General features: G+C 33.9%; 2 protein-coding genes across 2 annotated transcripts; one reads left to right on the top strand and one right to left on the bottom strand.

Annotated features, from left to right (window-relative positions):
- The first annotated feature begins 41 nt into the window (after window positions 1–41).
- On the top strand, window positions 42–10,704 carry LOC128238147 (glycoprotein endo-alpha-1,2-mannosidase-like). Its single transcript, XM_052953729.1, has 4 exons — window positions 42–99; window positions 2,994–3,755; window positions 6,767–6,876; window positions 7,399–10,704. The coding sequence occupies exons 2-4, from the start codon at window positions 3,101–3,103 to the stop codon at window positions 8,089–8,091; spliced, it is 1,458 nt and encodes a 485-aa protein (XP_052809689.1). The 5' UTR covers window positions 42–99; window positions 2,994–3,100; the 3' UTR covers window positions 8,092–10,704.
- A 119-nt stretch (window positions 10,705–10,823) lies between these two features.
- LOC128238146 (uncharacterized) lies at window positions 10,824–16,169 on the bottom strand. The gene is made up of 3 exons (XM_052953727.1): window positions 15,555–16,169; window positions 13,106–13,249; window positions 10,824–12,642 (listed from the first exon to the last, which is right to left on the bottom strand). Exons 1-3 carry the CDS (start codon window positions 15,820–15,822, stop codon window positions 11,159–11,161), a joined length of 1,896 nt encoding a protein of 631 aa, XP_052809687.1. The 5' UTR covers window positions 15,823–16,169; the 3' UTR covers window positions 10,824–11,158.
- Between the last annotated feature and the right edge of the window lie 545 nt (window positions 16,170–16,714).

The raw sequence follows: 16,714 nt of genomic DNA, 5'->3' as shown, positions 1-16,714 counted from the left end.
CTTAGTCGCGTTATAAGTCAGGAACCAATTGTTAAGGAAGTTACAGACAGCTGTCTGTCAAAAAAGATCAAGATAATAATAATGCTGCAGGAGGAAAAGGTAGTATTTGTTATCACTTTTGAAAGCAATTGTTCTTTTGTTTATGGAATATGTTTCTGAGGAAAGAAATGCAAGCATTATGCACAGTTTGTAAGTCTTTTAACCTGACTCATGTGTTTTAATGGTGTTAAAAGACTACTTAAATGCTATTGCCTTAAACATATTTTATTCAGCATAGATATCAAACATCAGACTGCAACATAATATGTTTTACTATTATATATTGATACAGTAAAGATAAAAAATTAAATGAATAAAAAAGTCCTTAACTATTTTGACACTTGATTTGTATAAATGAAGGTACTGTGTTATTAAGATACAAGAATCTTAAGGATTTTGTATAAAGCTGGGTTTATGTTTAGAACATAAAAAAAACGTTTGCTGTATGACATGAATAACAAAGCTAGATGAGCTGGAAATAAAAGTATAAAGGTTCATACATGCCACATTTGTGGAGATCATTCCAGAAGATTTTGTTCTGAATTCTAGGGAATTTTGATGTTAGACCAGATATTTTGATCAATCAACATATTGCTAGGTACCATGCAAGCGTGGTTTTACCTTTTTGTACATAGATAAGCATTTTATTTATGCTTCTATATAAATCATCATATTCTTATCACTGTGTTGTTGTATGCAGAACAAAATATATCGTACAAAAAATATATATCTTAGAGACAAGTTTGAATACATACATCAATAATTTTCTAATTTCATTAGTAATTTTGAGAGGTTAAAAGTGCACATTAATATATACATCACATAAATGACAATTCCTTCCGAATAAGGTATAGCAACTAATCTATGCCATCTACCAGCCTTTACTTGTAATCTGTGCACAGGCATCCTTAATCTTGACAATGCAAGTCTAAACTTTTCATTTGTTTTCTTTTTGGAATTGCCATTCTACGACAATCCGTTTATTTAGTCATAACAAACATCAATATATACAAATAACTTCAACAAAAACAGTCAACCAAATAGTAAGTACCGGTAGATATACTTTGTAAGGTGAAGTGTTTATATTTTAATATGCTTAACAAAATAACTCAGAAAACTTAAGGAAATTCTAACTTTTTAAATGAGTTTGAAAAACTAAATGATCATCATAGAAATGGTCAACTTAAGCCTATGACAATATATTTTTGATATATCTGTATTCCACATCTTTTAAAAACTTTCTGTATATCACACCAGAATGATGACAAAGTGTGACATTTAACAAAAAAGTATTCATAGTCTTGTCCTTCATTGCAGTGGAAACATAACAGACAATCGTTCAACTTTCAAGTGTATAAATTTAAGTTTGTTGCTTCAATTTATTTCTCAAAATTTACATCTTTTATAAAGATTCTTAAGTTGAAATATATAATATATAGGTTCTAGCTCTAGTAGACTGCTTATTCTGAGCTCCAATGTTGTATAAATATATTTGTTACTAATGCTTAAGAACATGAAAAAATAAATTGATATCACCAACTCCTTGAAATAACCATACATAATTAAAACCAAGTCTCTGTAATGATCATATATATATATATATATATATATATATACATGATCTGTTAAGGATTTCTATATAATTCTAAATACATTTTATCATATACCATTCTGACATATTTTTTGGTTTGTACTTTTTTAAGCCAATATCTAAACAGACCATGAAATCCTACCTAGCTAACCATAAATACTATTATTTTGAGTTTGTGTTCTTTCCCCTAATACTTCTTTACCAAAAAAAAATAAGCAACCCTTTCTATTTGATGACTATGAAAAATACCCATACTTCATACTTCAGAGCTGTAACTTAAAACAAGATAATATTAAACAATTTATCAAAAATATCTAATCTATGTTTTACAGACAATATTAGAAATTTAGATGTTTTAAAATTATATTCCCTTCATAGCCTGTCGAGATAAAGTATCAACTGCCCTAGTAAAGGAACTCCTTGGTGTAAACACAATTCCAAGATATGTAAACTTGTCAACAATTTCTAGTTCCTGACCTTTTTACAAAAAATTCAAATTTCTCCTTAATCTACTTATTTTCCTAAATTTCATAATCTTTGTCTTTTGTGAATTTACACCAAACTTTTATATATCACAATAGCTCTAGTAGTATTAAATAATTAACAGACCTTCTTGTAAACTAGCCTCTGATTCTGACAACCAAAAAATATCATCAGCATACAATAACATAAATAGTTTAAACATGTTTAAATCTATACCCTGGTAGTTGTTTAGTCATGAAAAACTCCTCTATACATATATAGAAAATATAAATGGGGATAAGGATTCCACTTGACCGACACCTGACAAACATGTAAAACTATCACTTTAATAAAACATTGTCATATTTAACTCAAGACTTGACATTCTTGTACATTGAACATATAATGTATATTATCTAACATTTTACTTCTTACACCAAGTTTAATTAATTTATAACTTTATACTTATAATAATATCCCTTACAACATAATCAAATGCCTCAGCGAAGTCAACAAATAATAATTTAAAAGATAAATGACTGCTATCAAAGACTGTAAAAGTGAGATCTACCGGAATATCAAGGATTATCCACACAGCCCTGGCAGACTATTTTCTAATGTGTGGATATTAAATAGATCTATGACTATGTGAAGGGTTTGTGTATATATGTTTATGTGAACTATTTCTTAATCAATGGAAAATCCTCTTATAGCAGAAGTGACTTCTTGCCAATATGTGGAGAATTAAAACATTAAGGCATACAGAAATGGCTGTTTGTGTCCCCCCTTAACAGGCCCATATATGATATCTCTCAAAGAAGAATATGCCGTTTGTGTGTATGTTAGCTGTAAATGTACCTGAATTCTCATTCATGCGATAAATGTGTTTTTTTATTTCCAGATGTGCTCTTGAGGTACACCTATGCTGGTTACACTGCAATTAACCAAAAATGAAAGAGTGACTCTACCATAACTTGGAACAGATATCCAGCCAGAGTTTCCATTAGTATGTTTCTATTTAAAAGGAAATGCCGTTTTCTTAAGGTGTTATTTGCAGTTGCTTTATCAGTGACTTGCCTGATGGGAATGATGTTGTTAAATACAGCACATTATGGCAATGAAACTGGTGTGCATCAGTGGGGATGGAATTTCAGTGGCATCACAAACAATCATATTTATGTGCTTAAACACCCAAGAAACATTTTTCCAGCTATTATAAATCATAAATCATTTACCCAAAATCGTTCACATAAAAGTAACATTGATGTGCTTGAGCAACACAAACTCTCCTATTTAACTGAGATTTCATCAAATAAATATAGTTCTCATGTCAGCAATACTATTGTGGAGCAAGAAGGTGAAGACAAATCTGTTGCAAATTGCATTGAAATGGATATTGACAATACAATAGAACCAAACCAGAATGTTCACACCTTTTACTACCCCTGGTATGGAAACCCTGGACATGACGGACGATATCTGCATTGGAACCATGTCCAGATTTCCCACTGGGACAAAAACGAGGCGAGAAAATGGCCACAGGGTCAGCATGAGCCGCCGGATGATGTGGGCTCTAACTTCTACCCTCAGCTTGGCCCCTACAGCTCCTCTGATCCAGGCACCATCAGTTGCCACATGCGCATGATGAGATATGCTGGCATAGGTAGAGAAATTTTTTGCGGTCTTCTGTAATTGTTGGTATTTTTAACAACATTTTTTTTTATTGGAAAATACTTATCCAATTTTCATTTAGTAGAGTATTGTTTAATTATATTCTGTACATGTACGTGTCCCTATATTAACTGTGACAAGCAGAAATGGTGTTATTATTGTTGAATATATGGTTATAATTATTATCTACTTATTATTTCTTTGTTTCAGAAAATAGCGGTTAGGTTCCCATTTTGTTATGTGTATTAATTAATTTCAAGGTCATTTCATTTTTTGTAAAAGATTGATGCCATAAGATAGCTCACTTCTGGTGTGACTTTACCTGTGTTTAATTGCTGATCTGATGATTTCATACAAAAGAGGCAAAGACAGTATTAAACACTCATGTCATAAAGACCAGACAAAAAATGGTCTAAAAATCAGCAAATACAGTATTTCCTCAAAACAAGCCTAGAATTGAAAATACATAATTTTACATAAAGTGATTTAAGAAATAAATGCAACAATCATGTCGCCCCACAAGCAGTATCATATGTCAGTTTCCCATTTAAAAATATGTAAACCGGAATGTTTTTTTCTGAACACCTTGCAAGTTAAGTGATCTTTTCATACATTAACTTGTCAATAGCCTTTTAGCCATATTTGCTGTCATTTAAGGCAGTGTTAATCTCTTTCAAAAGTTTCCATCGATCAATTTCATCACCAATGTTAATCTGTCTGGCTCTATGTCTATGGGTTTTTTTTTTGCAGCAGTTTTCACTTCCTTGCACTGTCCGTCCTTTTAGGAAGCAAAGACGTGTGTATATTTAGCATTTGAAAGTCATGTGATGAGTGTCAGTAAATGTACCAATTTTACTTTTAAAATTACTTCACAGACATATGGAGAAGATTTTGAATTGGAAAAAATACGCAAAAACTGCAGAAAGCTAAATGTGTCATAAGCTATATGTGATACATCAGGAAGAAGGGTTGAACACAATGATCTTAATTTTGTGGAAGTTTTTGACAGTTTTCTTTTTTTCTTGCAATTGCATAATCTGGTGTCTAGTCTCTAATGCAAATTATGATCCTTTTTGGACTATATAAATATAAAGTTTTGCATGCAAGCCACTATCATTTACATCTTGATGAAGTTTGTCAAGGGCATCAATTAAATTTATCTTCATTGAATTAAAACAAGTTATTTCCCTTGTGTAGACTCCGACAATTGGTTTAGTTTTCTAAAGCCATTGACCATGAAGCAAAAATAATGATCCTGTTCATTGTACCCCAAAAAACAAAGTTTGAAGCGGGTATATTGGAATCACCCAATGGTCAGTTTGTTTGTCGGTTGGTCGATCAGTTTGCCCAATTCAATTTTCCTTGTCCAAAGCATAACTTCAAAACTACTTGATGTAATTGTTCAAAACTCCATACAAAGGTAGAACATAGGAAGGGAAGTGTTGTACAGAAACAAAAACTGTATTTCAGCTATTTACAGAGTTATTGCCCTTTGTGACTTTTTTTTTGTCGAGACAATAACTTGAAAACTACTGGAAGGAATTTAATAAAACTTCAAACTATAGTTAGGCACAATGAGAGAAAGTGCAGTGTACAGGAACCATACCATAGTTCAGCTAATTACAGAGTTATTGCCCTTTGCTAATTTTTCTTGTTCAGAGTATAACATCTAATAACTGGTATGGAATTCAATAAAACTTCATGTAATGATAGAACATAATGATAAAAAGTGCAGTATGTAAGAACCATAACTCTATTTTGGCTTATTACCGTAAAGAGTTATTGCCCTTTGTTACTTTTTCTTCTCCAGACATTTACTTGAAAACTACTGGATGGAATTTAATAAAACTTCAAACTATAGGAAGGCACAATGAGAGAAAGTGCAGTGAACATGAACCATAACTGTAGTTCAGCTAATTCCAGGTTTATTGCCCTTTGTTACCTTTTTCTAGTCCAGAGCATAACTTCAAAACTTTCAGATGGAATTCAATAAAACTTCATACAATGATATTGCATAAAGATAGAAAGTGCAGTATGTAAGAACCATCACTCTATTTCAGCTAATTACAGTTATTGCGCTTTGTTACTTTTTTTTGTCAGGAGCTTTACTTGAAACTAGTGGACAGAATAAAATTAAACCACATATAATGGTAAAGCTTTTTAAGAGGAAGTGCAGTGTACAAGAATCATAACTCTATTATTTCTTATTACAGAGTTATTGCCGTTTTTCACTTTTCCTTGTCCAGAGCATAACTTAAAAACTACTATATGAAATTTAATGAAACTTCATACAATGGTAAAGCACTATTAGAGGAAGTTAGGTGTACAGGAACTTTAACTCTGTTTCAACTTATTACAGAGTAATTGCTCTTTGTTACTTTTTCTTGTCCTGAACATAACTTGATAACTAAAAGATGGAATTTAATTAAACTTCATACAATGGTTAAGCACAATGATTGTAAATGCATTTTACAAGAACAATTACTCTAATCCAGCTAACCACAGAGTTATTGCCCTTTGTTACTTTTCTTTTCTGGAGCATAATTTGAAACTACATACAATGGAAAAGCACACTGAGAGGATGAGCATCATACAAGAACCAAAACTCTATATTAGCTAATTAAAGATTTATTGCCATTTGTTATTTTTTTTCGTTTCAGCAGACTAACTTATTAATTACTCAATGGATTTAAATTAAACAACACACTTTTGTTAAGCATGATAAGTGGAAATGCAGTGTACAATAACCTCTGAGTGTTGACCTCTTTTCAAAGAAAGAGTTTGTCATTCATTCAATTTTGGCGGTTTTTTAGTGGGGAATTTGTGGTCACGCTGCTATTAATTTTTTTAACTGTACACAAATAATTTTTTGGTTTGTTTTGATCTTAAAAGTCAATTTAGTTAAACATTATTATGCATTATTTTATTAATTTTTGTTATGGTGCCCGTTATTTAAGGAATCACTTATTTTTTATCCCTTTTGTACACATGTTTGTGTTGTAGGTGTGTTGGCAGTATCATGGTACCCACCAGGTGATGGGGACCAGAACGGACTTGACCCAGACACCCTCCTTCCTCTACTGCTGGACACTGCATACACACACGGTCTTAAGGTACATTGACACAGGTTGAATCCCTATGTTGCAAGAAACATACCAGTACATACAAGTATCATTATGTGACCTAGAGAAAGACGGCAATTGGCTCAAATATCCATACCCTTTCGTATTGCCTGAAACATTGGAAGGTTGGACTGGTTGGTAGTCAATGGCTTGTATGCCAAGAATAAAATGCAAAATGCATTGAACTTTGACAGTCAAAATCACACCCCTGTGTGTTGATTTTCAAGGAATCCTGTTTATGGTTTTAAAGGTCTATCAAAAACATACCGGTCTGGGATTTTCACCAGTTGAAAGTCTGCCACTCCCACATGTTAAGGTTTATACTTTATAGCTTGTGTTTTTTTCTGAGAATTTTGTTATAATTTTTAAATTGTGCTCAAGTTATGCAAAAACTACCTTTTACCATGTTATATATTGTCTTCTGCATCTGGTGCCTTTGTAATTTCCTTTAAACAGCACTTAATTGGCCCATAATATGAATGATAGTAATTGGAAGCCATATTTATTTTTTAGGTTGCCCTTCATGTTGAGCCCTTTAAAGGCAGGGATCATCTGACCATGAAATCACAACTTCGCTACATCATGGAAAAATACGGCCCACACCCAGCGTTCTACAGAACGAGTGTAGGGGACAAGCTCAACCTACCCCTGTTGTATATATATGATTCTTATCTCACCAGTGCCGACAAATGGGCGGAGATTATGAAACCTGGGGGACGTGAAACAGTCAGGGGAACCGAACTAGATGCTATATTTATAGGACTGCTCGTAGAGAGAACGCATCAAAATGAAATCCTGAAGGCAGGTTTTGATGGTTTTTATACATATTTTGCTTCAAATGGGTTTGTGTATGGAAGCACATGGAACAACTGGCCATTGATGTCAAAGTGGGCAAAGTCCAACAGGTTGTTGTTTATACCCAGCGTTGGACCAGGGTATGTTGACACAGAGGTGAGACCATGGAACCAGCGGAACACTAAGCTGAGGCTGGATGGGAAGTATTACAGGCAATCTGTGGAGAATGCCTTGAGTACAGGCTCCACATTTGTATCTATAACATCGTTTAATGAATGGCACGAGGGTTCACAGATTGAGCCAGCAGTGAAAAAGCTTACTCCGTCACGCAAGTACGAAGACTATGGTGTTAAGGGGCCACTGTTTTACTTAGATCTCACTAAGGAGTGGGTTCAAAGGTTAAGGGGATGATATATACAAATATTCATTTTTAGTGCAAAAACAAGTGTTTGTTTTTTTTGGTTGTTAAGCTTTGGTTGTTTAACTGATCAGTTTTTAAAAGAAATCATTTATAAAGTGGTTTTGACATCCTCATTATCAAATTACTATATTGATGCCATGATGGTATCATATTGCAAGACTTTTGAGATAATTATATTTAATGCCAGTTTTTGTAACTATATATTGGTGCAAAGCTATTTAACTTTGTGTCAAAACAGTATTTGCTTTTACAAATCAAAATATTCCCAATGCTGTGATAACATTTCTTAATCCAATTGTATTGAAAGTTTGATTGGCATTAATTTATTAGCCTTTCAAAACTGATTTTTTTGTACAGTGTAAACTGCTGTGTTATTTTATGTTTGATTTATTTTTGTTAAAGGGAAATCTCGTATGGTGACAGGGAATCAGAATGTCTTAATAAGCTGCATTTTCCTGTTCAGTGATCTTCCCATTGAGGCACTAGGAGTTGTTCTGTCCAAATTTATTTTGTTTGTCCATGGATAAAATTAATGTAATCAGTAGTTCTTTTTTTAATTTAAAATAAGTTTTATCAACAAAGAGCTTTTATTGGGGTATCACAAAGTGTACCACAATTATTATCATGTATCTTGTGCATCTTGCATTAAAAACGATTTTTTCAATAGTTCAAGAAGAACCAGTATAAGTGAGATATCCCTTTAAACTGTCATTTAAGACCACCAACTCTGTTATAAAATGCTGTAGACTTATAACCATCACAGCTTCTTGTACACAAATGCCATCAGCTCAGTATAACTTTTATCATTACATATCATTTTTATTTTCATTTTGTCTGTATTCAGTCATTTTTATCTTATTTTATACATGATGTGTTCACAAGAATGTTTTAATATTGCCATGTGTTTCATTGTTATTTGAGTTGTAAGTTGGTAAAACAGTTGGATTTGATAACAAGAATGAACTTCTTGCCCCAATTTCTTGTAAGTTCTTAAGGATAAGAAGCCTAAGTAGCTTATTTCATTAAGGCAAATTTCTTACTTAATTTTTATTTTAATAAATAAAAAACAGATATACGTTTCAACTCTAAGTTCTCTCAAGAATGTAAATATTGCTTAAATTTTACTGAACCAAAATAATAAGCTTAGCTTAACCCTGTTATAAGGGACTTCAGATGCTTTGAGAAACTAGGGCATGTTAGGGCATGTAAACAATTATTTAAATAATTATTATATGTATGTACAACATTTTTATCGTCTTATTGGGCAATAATGATTAAACGATGCATTCCTCTTTTTACATTTATATTCAGCGCATTTGTTTTGTATGAATCTAATCTTGAGACTTTAGTACTGCCTTAGATACAGTGCCTGGTGTAGAAAAGATGTTTCTAAGTGCCATAAACTATAGTGCTCATGTTTTATATTTGTTTCACCACTGTGCCTCATTATAATAGAAAGGGTATGCTTATGTTAAGGCTAGCTTTAAAAATGTTAGTTTACAATGCAATTATCTAACAAGCTGAAAAGACCCAAACTTATTTTTGTATGACGCTTGGAGTCAGTAAACAAGCCCCCTGCACAGCAAATACCAAGACTTGGTTGTTATTGTTTCCAGGGGAACAAAAAGCATAACTCTGATATAGTTATATAAGCCAGTGTTATGGGCATTGCTGTGCATGGTCATATTGTCTCTAGCAGCTTGTGTGTACCAAGTTTCATTTAAATGGCTTGAAAGGTTTTTGAGTAATGGCCAAGGTTAAAGTTTTTGCATGAGGGGGAGAACAAAGTCGCCATCGACAACATGAAAGCTTTTGGATAATAAATAGATAAACTAAAAATGTAGCTTTTCTCTTGTTTAGCATAAGATATTGTCCGGTCTTCTGGAAAAAGTTTGTGTCAGCCACTGCAAAATAAAATTCGTAAGGATGGCCTTATATAATACATTGCACATTTCTGCATGATTGTAAATCCAAGAGCTCAAAAAAGCCATTTAGTCCGAAAATATTTATTATTACAGCTATTACACAGATAGCATTGTCGCCTTTATATCTTTTTAGACAGATAATATTTTATACAACTATATAGTATGTCACTATTTGTTTCCCGTGTTATGACCCAGTGTGGTTAACTATCCATAGGTCTATCAAGATTATTATTAAGATTTAACAGTATTCTTTTATTTCAATTTTACATTGAAATGTTTTTGTTTTTAGTTTTGTTATTTCGAATTCATTATGGTTTGTTTTAGAGAATTTATTGTACTTGTTTATGAAGCTGTCTGTTTAAATTGTTAACATATAAAAGCACTAGAAGAAGGAATGTTGCAGTAATTAAAAGCTATTCGTATGTCACATTTGTTTATCATTTTTTTGAACAAAAAATACAAAACAATTGTATACTTCATGGAGTTGTCACTGACAATCTTCGTTCTTCAGTGCTGTTGAATCAATGCAAACATGCAATAGGAAGTATTTGCCACCTCTTTATTTCATCATGTATTGTATGCAGAACTTTGAAACTCTCAATATTGTTGGTGATAAGCAGAATTATCTGTAATAAGAATAAAATTATGCAGACTAGCCGTTTTAATTGGGGTTTTTATTCTACCATACATAATTATAAAGTACTTTCCACTGAATGTCTAGCATTATGTGGCATTTTTATAATGAAATAATAAACAAATATAGCTTTAATGTTTTATTCTGTATTGATGTATTTTAAATATTTTATAACATATAACTTGACTTTTTCAAAACTAATTTGAGCATGTTTTAGGTTTTAACACATGTAATAGTTTTATTTGTCAGCTTAGTGATGATTTATGTGATCTTATAAGGACCAGCATCATATAGCTGGACAATTTATGTGTATCCAAGAGGTTGATAAGATTAATGCGTACATTTAATATTTATACTGCACTTTTAACACTTATTTAATGTGTTTTTTGTTTGATATTTACAAGATGATGATATTGAAGAGCTTCAAGAAATGAGTCCAGAAATGAGTCCACGTTTCATAACTTGAATTTCCGTGAGAATATAGTTTGTGGAAGTCACCTATTTGTCTTTGTTGGCTTCCTCTTGCTTTTCTTCATCTATTTTCTTTCTTAGAGTTCTGTAAGCTTTAAAAGTGTCCATGAATCGTTTAGCAGACTTTTTCACAGCCTCTGGCGGTTCTTTCTTATGGTAAAGAGACCTGGGTGCAGGATGGGACACGTACGTCCCTATAATAACCTGAGGAACACCATAAATCTCCTCTACTGCCTTGAACTTGTCTTCTCTTGCCTCTAACATCCTTTTCCGCTCCTTTGTGACCTTAAGCTTTTTCTTCTTTATTGACCTGGATTTTGGTTTAAAAGTTTTTGGTCGCGCACCCTCAGCTCCAAATGCTTTCTTTGTTTTTAATTTCTTAATCTTTGGGGCACTCTCATCCATTTCATTTGCCAAATGGTAAAACGCTGGTGGAGGTACATTATCATCATCTAGTTTATTTGTCCGGGAAGTCACTAACATCACTTCACCTTCACTTTCGTAATCAGCGTCTAAATGAACTGGGTAGTCTTCCATCTGAGTACTGGTTCTTGGTTCAACTATGATGGGTTCAATTCTGTCCAACTTCTCTAACATAGAAGAGGAAGGTGAGCTCTCAACTGGAGTAAGGTCATGGAATTTAACCTTCGGTTTTGCACCCAACTGTTGGCTACGCCTAGGTTTAGCAGCTGGCGATTCTTTGTCTTCCATGGTAGCAAATATCATATCTTCCTCTGGAACTTCCTCGTCAGATTCTTCCTCCTCTTGATCGTCAATTTCTTGCATTATTTTGCCAACTTCGTTCATATAAGCCTCGTTTGCTTCGATTCGTTTAGTTAGTTCTTCTATATTCACATATCCAGGTTCGTCAGTACGCTCTTTATGATCGCTCTCCTCAATCTTACTCTTAGGTTCAATATCACTTTGTTCATGCTTAGAGTCTTTGACTTCCACAGACATATCGGCGCTTATTCCTTTGTCCTTGTCTTCAACTTCAGTGTCTTGTTCTTCTGACGGACTTGCTCCGTCTCGCCATCTTAATTTATCTTTAAGACCAAACTTTTGTTCGTCGAGACCATTAACATCCGAAAGGAAATCATGAGACACGGGGGCCTTTGAAAATATAACATTCCCAATTTCATCTTCGGAATCACTTCCATGCTCCAAGTACAACGTCCGCACACCTTTTTCAGTGAAATGCAATTCGCTAGCAGACTTTGTATCTGTATCGAATTCATCTTCCTTGAGCATTTGTTTTTCTACCGATTGTTCTGGAGTGGAAACGTCAAGGAGGTTATCTTTGGAACCATAAACGCTACTGATTCTACGTTGGTAGAAGATTGCAAGAATGGTGAGGACAAGCGCCGCAATGACACAGACACAGCATACGAGCACGAGCCAAAACGAGACGCGAAGGTTGCCAGCGTTGAAATCCAGAGTTGCGTGTTCATTGATGACCCGCGAGTGGCCGCCAGTGCCAAATACTACTAATCCAATAAGGCTGAGAATCTCTGAAATAAGAAAAGAGTTATAAGAAGAAAGCCTTAAACTTTTGGACATAGTTTACAGAACGTTTAAGATAATTATTTTTTTGTGAACTGATGAGGGTTGCTCGCAAGACCCCTCGTGGATTTATAGAATACGTGAGTACTGGGGCTATGAACAGTCTCAAATCTGAGTTCAGCCTCAGTGGCAAAGTTTCAAATCCTCATTTCATTTGTTATTTTCTTTCTTGTTGAGTTTTGAGGATGAAAGCTGCTGATTTATATAATTCTTTGGTGATTCTTTGTAAAATTGTGTAGGTCTAGAACTGAACTAAAGACTGTAATCATGACCCCTGTCTAGCAGACATCACTGACAGCCTATGTTTATTTACATTTAATAACGAATGATCATGAGCACACTTATACTTTAAGAGGACAATGGTTCGCTTGATCATTTATAGTATAGCGATTGGTCTATATACGTATTTACCGGCGCCGAGATAGGAGACGCTCGCGACGTAGAGGCAGATGTTCGCCCCACGGAAGAGCGAAAAGAAGAAGGTCGTGTTGATGGCGGCGTTCACCTGCAGGATGATGGACAGAACCAGCAGACATACTGTCGTCTGCTCACCATCTGAAGAGTAAGGCGAGAGTTATGAAGGTAGTTTGCTTATTTCAGGAAATATAACTTATGGTAAGATGACTTTTAATCATGGACTTAAAGATTAAATGTGTATATTTCAATAAAGTTCTGTTTTCGTGATCATGATGATGAAGAAGATAACACGTTGTGAATAAGAAAAAAACAAAAAAAATAATAATATAGCTTATGTATTTTTATGATAATAATAATGATAATAATAATAATAATAATAATAATAATAATAATAATAATAATAATAATAAGAAGAAGAAGAACAACAACAAGAACAACAAGAAGAACAAGATTAAGAAGAAGAAAAAGAAGAAGAAGAATTAATAATACGTTTACATTTATATTAGTAAAGTTTACAAACTGTATTTTATATTATAACATAGCAACCTATTTCATATAATTTCATTCACTCACCGACAGACACCCGATCAGTTACATCATATACAGTACATTGTTGTTATGGACATAATGAATGTCATAAATGTGAATATATGTAACGGAATTACAGCCGTGCAGTATTTAAGAGATGAGTTATATATTTATATTTGAAGTTTGTTAACCTCATTTCATTTATTATGTCATCCGGGATGTCATTGCATACCTTTACACTGTAGTAAGAAAATGAATACTTAAACTAACAAGTTAATGGTAAATTCGTTAAATTGGAGGATTGGAATGCTTTCATGTATTACTTTTGCTTACAGTGAAGACTGGTCAGACTGTCAGAGATCTGATTCAACTTATTTGTACTTTCAGATTTTTGAACCCATATATTACGCGTACAGGGACGACTGGAATACTTTGGCCTGGTTCTAGTCTGTAACATTTAGTGTGTAAATTGCGGGCGAGGTCCTTATTTACACTGACTGAGATAACCTCCGTTTTGTGAAAAAGAATCACAAAAGACCGAGTGTTTGTATTTGCATATATTATTAAATTCAATACAACTTTTTTCAATTAGATTAACTTTCTCCATTCACGTCGATAAGTAATGGGTAGTTTTGCACATTCAGAAGCTAATTTACATTTGAATTTTACTCCATTAACCGATACGCTGATAACGGTTATATAGACAGAGAACCATTTAAATATATATATTTTAGCCCATGAAACAAAACGACACTCCCAGATGAAAAATGTCTGCGTAAGTTTTTTTTATTTCGTATATAAATGTCTGAAGTGACTGCATATGAAAGGCCAACTTCAATGAAAGGGTCCCAATAAACTGGCTGGCGTTTTGTATCTTATCAGAATTGGTTTAGAGAAAACCAAACATTGAGACTTTCTCAATTTGTGGATCAAGTAACGACCACAGGCATTTTTTGAAACTCATGTAAGGCTCTACGAGATATTTGACTGCTATAGTGTGTTACGCTAGATTACGTATGACTAAGTCATGTAGTGTACAGTTATTCCAATTGTTCCTTATGATGAAAATATGAAAAACAGAGTTGCCGGGCAAGGCATGATTGCCAATTAAGGGAAGCTTGCAGTGATTGAAACAGTACCCTGTTCATACTACAATTGTAGCTAATAGTCCAATTCCATGCGAGTCAGGTCTTACCAGTACATATATATTTAGTGTTATGCCCATGCTTCCGCCAATAATACCGCCGGGATTGTGATTAATCACTTTCAAAGCCTCTGTCGAAAAAAAAGCGCTTATTGCCTTTTAACTCATGGTTTCATTTTATAAAGTAAGTTACTAAGCGGTTCGCGCATGCGCTCTGGCTTGTACAGAGGTACCAGAGCCGCACTTAGTAAGTTATTATATATTGTTGCTTTATCAAGCGAGTAATTCGACATAAGCAAAAGCTGAAATAAACAATCACTATTTAATAGTGTAAATGTAAGCATGAAATGGCCATTCAAAGCCGACGCCAATTTAAATGAAGAAGAAAATGTGAAGAGCAAATGTATGATAACGTGACTGATGCATTACTAAATGAAATGATAATTAACTGTTGCGTTCTCCATACTTTACTGATTCCTTTTCATTTCATTATAAATACAATATGTTGTTTTTTGACTTCAATCAATTGCCATATATGTCACCGAGATCATGAATCTTTAGTCGGTCTTGAGGAAGTTCAACTTTGGTGTAGGTTCGGTCACCATGCGGCTGAGCTACTTTTGGCATTACGATTACATTGATGTGATGGTTTCAATTTTGTTGACGTTACTGACGGTGAAACTATTTTTTCTATAATACAATTTAATACCTAAATATAAAGTATTGAACACAACAATATTGCTGAAATGTGTAAGAAATCCATCAATATACCGGTAGACGTGGCGACATCGGCGCAGGTGTCCGAAAGGATTGTGTTTGTGGAGGTTTTACTGCAATAGCGCCAGAGACCGTAGCTGTAGTCAATGGTGAGGCTGGACGTGTTAACCACACTAGACACACCTATGGCGACAGTATCGAACGTCTTGTGAAAGGCGACCCAGGACGGAAGCCCTAGGGCGAGCAGCGAGAGCAGCGACCCCAACGAGTTCCAGCACAGCCCGCCGGCTGCCAGAACACGCGGCCTCCGGTCCGACCCCATACCGACTCTATAAACGCCCTACTGCTGATTAAAACTCTTGTGTTCGAAATATTTTATTCCTTAATATCCATAGTTTAGCCATTCTTTCATTTACTTCCACAGACATGGTTATGCTTATTCATGTTTGGTTCACGTTAACATTTATCACGATTAACTTTTCTTTAATTGCCTCCGATCGCGTGAGTTGGCTATCGCGGAATGCCGTTCTGCGTGTGTTTGTTCTTCTTTCCGAATGAATTATTTGTTTAGATCTATATATAACAAATAGTGATTGGGAAAATGAGCCGCCGTTAAACCTCATTCATTTTAAATATAAATAATTTAGTCTTTTTGTTCAAATAAGCCGAATTACTCAAATCAATAAAGGAGCGATGTTTGTTATCATGTTTCGATGGGAATAAACGGGCGTTGTTTATTTGTCTGACTGTTCTTTTATAAACTGGTATGATGTCAAAGTTAATTATAAACTTATCAACCTTCTAAGTTAAAATTCTTATCTAAATCTAAAATAATTGCCTATTTAATGCATTTTTTATGGTAAACATCGATCATTGAGAGCACAATTTGGAAATACGGTATACAAATCTTACCATTTACAAATTTGATACTTATATTATGCAAAAAATGCGCCAAAAAAGTAGTTCTTCAAAAGATTGAAGCTATTTTCAATGGAAAGAGTGCTTTGAAATTGAAACGAAACACGTGTCCATGGGATACATGCCAGCAGGAAGTATTTACGTTTAATGTTATGGGGTAACATTGGATATTTTAATTATATCTCTAGTTTTAGTTGATACAATGTAAAACAACCCCCGGACGAACTGCTTCAGACGCGCACAATCAGTTGCATAATGCACCAGTCAACTGTAACCACGCCCCCCCCCCCCAGTCC

The sequence above is a fragment of the Mya arenaria genome, chromosome 6 (assembly GCF_026914265.1).
Source record: "Mya arenaria isolate MELC-2E11 chromosome 6, ASM2691426v1".
Classification (NCBI taxonomy): domain Eukaryota; kingdom Metazoa; phylum Mollusca; class Bivalvia; order Myida; family Myidae; genus Mya; species Mya arenaria.
This window is presented reverse-complemented; position numbering and strand designations above follow the sequence as displayed.